The 8,001-nt window shown below is 40.0% G+C and overlaps 1 protein-coding gene across 3 annotated transcripts; it reads right to left on the bottom strand.

Moving 5' to 3' along the window:
• Positions 1-114: 114 nt before the first annotated feature.
• Positions 115-7,730, bottom strand: LOC112461168 (neprilysin-4-like). 3 transcript variants are annotated; one of them, XM_025026315.1, is made up of 17 exons: positions 7,346-7,730; positions 6,394-6,505; positions 6,082-6,290; positions 5,500-5,654; positions 5,059-5,247; positions 4,400-4,548; positions 4,017-4,228; positions 3,610-3,870; positions 3,310-3,512; positions 3,022-3,201; positions 2,704-2,915; positions 2,197-2,419; positions 1,837-2,013; positions 1,301-1,463; positions 943-1,152; positions 705-811; positions 115-614 (listed from the first exon to the last, which is right to left on the bottom strand). In XM_025026315.1, exons 2-17 carry the CDS (start codon positions 6,498-6,500, stop codon positions 339-341), a joined length of 3,033 nt encoding a protein of 1,010 aa, XP_024882083.1. In that variant the 5' UTR covers positions 6,501-6,505; positions 7,346-7,730; the 3' UTR covers positions 115-338. The 3 variants fall into 3 exon arrangements, with proteins under 3 accessions (XP_024882083.1, XP_024882082.1, XP_024882084.1); XM_025026314.1 differs by having other exon boundaries at positions 7,312-7,729; XM_025026316.1 differs by having other exon boundaries at positions 4,017-4,214; positions 4,419-4,548; positions 7,312-7,727.
• Between the last annotated feature and the right edge of the window lie 271 nt (positions 7,731-8,001).

Genomic DNA, 8,001 nt, shown 5'->3' with positions numbered 1-8,001 from the left:
CTCTCTCTCTCTCTCTCTCTCTCTCTCTCTCTCTCTCTCTCTCTCTCCCTCCCTCTCTCTCTCTCCTCCCCCTGCCAGCGCAAGATATCTTGAAATAATATACAAAGCGTCCAATAAGCGCATTAAAAAAAATATGTATTTCTCCATTATTTTATACATTTCTAGGAAGCCACTGGGTATCTTAATTTAAAGAGTACGCTTAAGCGTAATTAATACGTTTACAATAAAAAATGTGCTCGGCAATAGCAAGTATGATCGGAATAAATCGTATCGATACATGCACACGAACTATGTATTGTTTATGTATAATGTTCGCGACGAACAGTTCGCCACATGTTTTACCACACCGAGCATTTGCTCACGGGATTCATGGGGGAACCAAGAGGACAATTAAAGACCTGAGCAAAGTCTTTCGAATTGGAGAGCGTGCCGATCACTCGAAATCTACCGGGCGAATGTAGAGCTGTTTTCAACTTATTTCTCGTCGCTTCAGGACGCATCGAACCACACCACACTTGAGCAAAGTTCAAAAAAAATAATTGTTTACCCGTCGCATTCATTCCGGGTAAGGTCTCGTCTTCCCTTTCGTTCAAACGCAGCCATCTCTCGTACGCCTGTACAAAGAAGACTTTGTAAACTTTTCAGTCGTTGAAACTAGAATCTTTGATTCGAGTCGGAGAGGAGAGGACAACTTGCGAAATTACTCTAAAGGCCTGTTTAATGCCGCCATTATCAGCAATATTTTCCCCTTGCGTATTAACACCGTCTATCTGCATTCCAACTTCCGTCACGGTATAACGTGCGTATTGATCTACGAGAAGGAAGACGACTCGATTATATGAGCAATAGTGAACGTTCCCTATTAGTATAACGTGGATCGATAACATCTATTTGCGTGTTGCGATTGATCAAAGAGAGAAAATTTTATCTTTCCGTAGGTACCAATGAGACATTGCGCTCGCCGGTGAAAACCATCGATTGCTTCGTCTTTCCACCACCTATGAAGATTCCCATCTTTATCGAACAATCTACCTTTATCGTCAAATCCATGAGTAATCTCGTGTCCGATCACGACACCAATCCCACCGTAATTTAAACTTCGCGGAAAAAATCTGTGATAAAACGGAGGCTGCAGTATGCCCGCTGGAAACACTGGAAGACAAAATGAGAGAGGGTTTTACAAGAACGGTTTAGGGAAACTAATTTTTAAAGCGCAAAACTGCGAGAGAAAAAGTAAATAGAAATAGAAACAGAAATATAAATACAGATGCTTCCTCTTAAATGACAGTCTGAAACTTACTTATCTGATTTTTGTTGCGACTGTAGTAAGCGTTTACGACCGCTGGCGCAGTGTTCCACAAAGTTTTATTAACAGCTCTGCCAAGGCGAGCTTGTTCGACTCTGGTCAAGTGTCGCAGGATATTTAAAATGTTCTCAAAGTACTTGTCTGGTCGAATCACAACCTGTGTTAAGATAATATTAATTGTAAAAAATATATATAACAAATTTTTTGTTTTATTTTTTAACGTCCTTATTTGATTGTTTGAAAATTGGCCGTCTGCGCGGCTCAATGAGAGCAACGGCTAATAAGAATGACAGACGGCCAATTTTCGAGCAATCGAATAAGAATGTCAAAAAATAAAATAAAAACTTGTTTATTAAAAATTAAAAGTTTATTAAAAGTTACAAAAACAGCAAATCAATAATATTAATAATTCTATATTAATAATTCATCTCTCCATTGTAATTATCCTCCGTTACGTATATCGTTATAACGCGGATGTGTCTTAACAGATATTATATGTACAAATTTTTATACTTATAAAGGTACATTACATCTTTGTAACGCTCGTTCAGTAGATGTGACTGTAGGATAAAATCTGGATAGCCAATTCTCAGCGACATAGCGTTTACTTTTTCAGACGCCAATCGCTTCGTTTCGTCGTCGATCCAATTGGTTTTGTCTAGCAGCTCTCTAAAAGATCGCTGTATCTCTCGAGTCATCGATAATGTCTGCAATGTCGATAAACAAATAAAACATGTCTCCTCTGGCTCGAATCGTATTTAATAAAGATATAAATATTCATCCATTTTTACTTTTTCTCTTTTTCTCCTTCTTTTACAAAAGTTACACTAATTGTAACTCGCATCAGTACACAAGCTCAAGAGTGATGAGCTAAGATATATTATACTTACGTCGTTTTTACTGTTTTCATCGAAATGCTTTTTGACAAACATCGCACCAACGGCCATGTCCATGTTCGAATTGACTTGAGTTACACAGTTTTTCCATCTTGACGGCGCTTGTTCTCTACCGAACAGAATGTAGTAAAATTTTTGCTTGACCTCCTGGAAACGATCGTCCAAGTTGTTAACTCTGTGCCGCACAAATCTCCATAAAAGATAATTTGCCACTGTTCTGCGAAAATAATGATTGCTCGTAATGATTGCTTTATATGGAGAGGTAAAAACCAGAGCGTGATGCAAGTCAAATTTTTTTAAATATTTTCTCGTGTGCATAGATGCACAATCTGTACAATATATAAATCGCAGAAATTATTTAAAAAAATTTGACTTACACCACTCTGGTTTTTACCTCTCCATACACATATACATACATACATCTGCATTAAAAATGCAAAATGTAGGAAGGAAGGAAGGAAGGGAGGACCAAAGTTGCAACATGTAAAATCTATGATGCACCTAGGTTGCGTCTTTGAAAGTAAAACAACCAAATCTTGGATGTATTGCAACGCGAAGACGACAACTGGCTCGGAAAAGTGTATCGGTCGAGCCAAGACAATCGACAAATAACGGCGCCAATCGATTTGCGGCACGAGTACTCTCAGTTCACCTATACTCATTCGTCGATAAAGTTCCGAAAAATTTCGTCTTTCGTCCGGTGACGATGTAATCTACGAGATTCGAGATCAAAATAATCGTATTGTTGAAGAAAACAACGTAAAATGAATAAATGCAATGGTGCGAGAGAGAAATGGTGAGAATGCACGCAGTACGTACCGATGCGAGTTGCGTTTCGAATTCAATCAGCTCTTCGGCGTCAATCGTCGCATTAGTTAGGGATGCGCCGAGTAAGATTGCGATTCTCATCAAGTAGTCCTTGTAGGCCTCTAGGTAAATTGCGTTAGACGGTTGAAGGAAATAATCTCTCGTAGGAAGCCCGAGCGATGTTTGATCAAACTGTGAACGAGATGTTTCAACAAGATGTTTATGTCATTGTTTCTTTGTGATATGATACAAGGCAAGGTCGAGGCCAAGGCACGATACAACGGATTCACCCTCTGTTACCTGTATCACGTACTTGTCGCTGTTTTTAATATCTGGACCCACCCATTCCGAGATCAGTACGTCATTATTGTACAGTCGAAGTTGCGCGGTCAAGAGGAGCCAGTCGAATTTGTCGGGATCCCAATCTGGCCTTAAAATCGGCCAGCCACCAAGTTCGTCCAGAAGCCGGATGAGTGGTTGCTCCATACGTTCCTCCAAGATCTCTAGCCATATCCTTGCCACGTTCAAAAAGCTCGCACGAATAATAATCAGCTTGGTCTACCAATTAAGGTACACTACCAAGGTAGTGCACCTACTTACCGTAATTCATGCAGCTTTGAAACAGATGTTTCGCCTTTACCGTAGCATCGTCGCCATCTAGCTCATCGGCGTCGCGCGATATCGGATCCTCCAGCAATTCTCTCAATACAGAATCCAGCGATTCTCTGAGCATCTCAAAAGTATCGTAGCCGGCTTTGTCTTTAGGAATAGGATTACGTTTCGCCCAGTTACCACAAGCGTACTGATAGAAATCCTGACACGGATCCACGCTCTTATCCATGTACCTCAGCATTATTCGAGCTACGTTCGACAAGCGACACTCCTTTAGTTTATCTTTGACTTCGACTCCCTTTCATGCACGTAGTATATTTTCAGCGAGAAATGTCAAAAGGGCCGAAAGAAAGAAATTGTAGCTCGAGGTGAGTATATATGTATATATATCTCACCTCGAGCCTCTCTAATACTTGTAGCGTTTCCTTCGCCTTTCCAGAATGTACGAAGATCAGGCATTTGGTCGTCCTTGATCGTAACGTGTCCGTCGATCACCGACAACCACGTTTCGTTGATGGAAATGGAGAACGAGTCTTCCTCTCCACGGGTCTTTTCTCTCATCTCCGATCCCTCTTTCGATCGTTTCTCAACACCTACGTCCGCGAATCTTAAAATTATTAAATGGCATCACTTCAACTTTCTTTCTGAATATATTGAAAAATTCATCACGATTGACGATTCAATTGGAATTCGAATTGGACGAGAAGAATTTTGAATCGAAAACATTGAATCATAGATTATAAATCACGTATCGATTTTTAAGCATTATAATACTGACTCGGAATAGCGATAGTTACACTTGATTCCACTACTTTCATAAGTATCGCCATCAGCTTCTTCCTCCGGATAGTAATCGCCTAAGAAATTGTCTTCCTCATCGATGTCCCGCGCGTTGTTGCTTTCGATCGTGTCGCCAATCTTCTGCACCTATGCAAAATTTAGTGACACAATCGAGAGAATCCTTCGATCGAATTAATCACTTACGCACGCACACATCTTTGGATTATGATTGTGTATATCCCGTCGCATACTAAAATGGTACAGGAAGCGAGAGGTAAATGTTCAATTCCACTTATTTTTATCTCTACGCGCACAGATTATACTTTTGTAATCTCTTTCTCTTTTTTGCGATGTCCGCGCGCATTCGATGATAGATCATCGCGACAAACGCGAGTCCCCAGAAAATATAATTACAAGTTGATGATGTTGTCGAGGGATTCTTTTTCCAATATATAAAGCGTAAAATGTTACCCGAATTTACATCAATATATATATATATATAGATATATATATATATATATTGCAAAAACTATTGAGATATTATCGAGTGTTTTGAACAATTTATTTCTGACAGCTGTGAAAATTACCGATAATGATAAGCGTAGATTTGCTAAATTTTCTAATAATCATCAGCAGGGCATCACCCGCCTTATGTACCTCGATTCTGTCGACGTACGACCTCACGCTGTCTGAAGCCGAGAAGGATCTCTCCGATGTATCATTTTTCCTATCTGATTCTTCCCTCGAAAGAGAATCTGCCAATTTGCCGTTAGCTAAACGAACATGTGCACGAGACGAGGACGTTGCTCGATCGTCCAATTCGAAACCATCCCTCGTGTGATTCTCCTGAAAAGGATCGTGTCGTCTTCGGGATATTTTCTTGCCACTTGTGGCGTGTGTGGATACAATGATTGCAGACGATGCAAGGACACGGGGGATAAAACGGGAAGAGAAGAGAGAGAATGAGACAAGGCGCGAAAATGTAACACGGTAGAAGGAACGTATATATAGAAGAAGGGGAAAGAGAGTAGGATTATTCTTTAATCAGAGAACCAAATTTGGTATCTTGAGCCCTGAATTTGTTTGGAGATTAAGTACCCCGTCGATGTCTCGTTTGCGTCGGTGGGGCGATTGCGATCGAAATGGAGGATGCGTGTCTACAGGCACGTAACTCGTTTTCATATCGGGATGCAAAAGTCGATCCTCTTCTTCGCTTTCTTCCGCCGTGCGTTCTACGTTGTTGCGACTGGTAGCTGGATAACGTAATTAATCAGTTCTTGAAGGGCGTTCTTGAAAAACGGTAGAAAGTACGTTTTGACAACTTTTTTTTTTCAATCTCTCTACGATGCGTGAAGAAAATCAATATATTTTGATTTGATTTAAAAAATGTATACTCTTTTACATTATTACTGTAATATTTGGCTCATGTCTATTATTCAATATAATGATAAACAGTGACGAGACTGCAGATAAAATTTTGTTAGCTTTGCAACGCGATATCTTACTTGACGTATAAGACTACGAAATACCATTTACTCTCTGCACAAATATAAGTAATATCACACAGATTTGGTAGATTTGAGTCTATCATTGAATTGGAAGCGTTAACCACAAATCGTTATGTCTATCTATATGTAATATGTATACAACAATGGAAATTAAGAGTTTTAAGGAACTTACTCCAGAAAACGTCATTCTCAATTTTCATTTCTTTATCCTGTTCCGGCATCTCATAAAAAGTGGAAACCGCGCGTGAGTCGGAGGCTTTGGTTGTGGCTTGAAATCGCGACAGAGCGATGAACACTATAGTAATCGGCAGCAACACGGCAGGTATGAGGAGCATCAGTTTGATACGAAAACGCCGCGCTTCACTTCCGCCGGTACACCATCTGACAATGGGTTTTGCAAAAGGTTCACTCACTTGTTAAAAATGTGACAACTACTTGTTGTAGCGAAATGTACAGAAAATAAAACATGAAACTTGTCACACACTTGAGTCTACCGGTTTCCTTATTGATGGCCAATCTGCACGACGGACACGGTCCACCATTGAAAAAGTCATCGTCGCTAAATCGATTCAAGTTACTGCCACTTAGCATTTTCTCTGAAAACAATTGAACGAGCCTCAGTTGGACAAGATTGATCTATTGTAATATCACATGCCATTTGCTGGGGGAGAGAGAGAGAGAGAGAGAGAGAGAGAGAGAGAAAGAGAGGGAGAGAGAGATATATATATATATATGAAAACATTTAACATTTTTTAGTATAGATACCCCGTAGGGTAGAATAAATTTCACCCATTTCTATTGTACCTTTACTAAACACGTTTTATACCAAAGGATGGAGAGAAATGAGTCCGTGTGAATATGCGTGTACGCGAATACAACGGAATAAAAAAAATATTTCTAATCTGTATAAATATAACAAATTGAAGCTCAACAGTTCAATGGCATGCAATATAATGCTTCTGCAGTTATTCTCCGCAGAATTTTTGCTCCCGATATTATATATTAATAATAATAATAATTAAATGTTGATGGTAATAGAAAGATTTAAAAATGCTTTCCTATAAATTATGGAATAGAATAGCTGTTGAACCACTCCCAACTGAATTCGACTGAATTCAGCGAGAGCCTCTCACAAGTCAGAGAAGTATAAAAAAGAAAGAGGAAAAGGAAACCCACTATTGCGCTTATTCTTATAACTTTATGGCAGACTCGAATTATTATACTTTCTATTCGGCTTATTTCTTAATAGCAAATTGGCCAACACTGTACATGCACGCGTATATATGCTTTTATAGATTTTCAGAGAAAAAATTATACTCTGGAAAGAACAAAATCGGAAAGTCTGCCAATGCGGAGAGGGAATATACGAGCCTGCCGAATCCTCGCGATGTATAATACCTACCTAGTATATGTATATATCCAATTGTTCAACTTACTCTCGTGAACAATATACGATTGCTTATTCACTACCAATTACGCACAAATTCTGAACGACAACATATGTACTCTTACAATACGTAAGCACGAAACTTTATCCGAAATCGGCGACTGACAAACGAGACGTTAAATGCGCGCCAAAGTCGAATGTCGACTGGACAGATTATATTAGGTGCCCGTTCCCGAGCGGAGCACGAGTATTAGCTCATCGAGTGCGCGAGTCGGCGCGACTGCCTACGTATTATTGCGAGTTGCGAGAACGAATCTCTATCAGGCAGTATTTGTGCGGGAATAATTTACATACGTAAGGTCGCCCATGTCCCATGCCCGTGTCGCCGTAAGTCGCGACTCGTGACGCCAATCGCGAGAGTAGCAACCAAGTCGAAGAGACACGGCTTTGTACGCGGCACGCATACGTAGAGAGAGAGAGAGAGAGAGAGAGAGAGAGAGAGACACACACACACACACACACATTTTACACGCGCTCCTTACGTCGAGTTACTCGTCAATCGACCCTAATAACTTGCAGTTATCGTTCAATAACACGATACGTCATATTTCACATTCTACGCGCGACCCTATCGTTATCGAGTCCATCTCGTTGTCGCCGCACCGATCATTCTCCATTCCAACTTGTAATAATATCTTCCAACGT

The sequence above is a fragment of the Temnothorax curvispinosus genome, unplaced genomic scaffold (genome assembly GCF_003070985.1).
Source record: "Temnothorax curvispinosus isolate PA1 unplaced genomic scaffold, ASM307098v1 QBEX01011098.1, whole genome shotgun sequence".
In the NCBI taxonomy this organism is placed as follows: domain Eukaryota; kingdom Metazoa; phylum Arthropoda; class Insecta; order Hymenoptera; family Formicidae; genus Temnothorax; species Temnothorax curvispinosus.
This window is presented reverse-complemented; position numbering and strand designations above follow the sequence as displayed.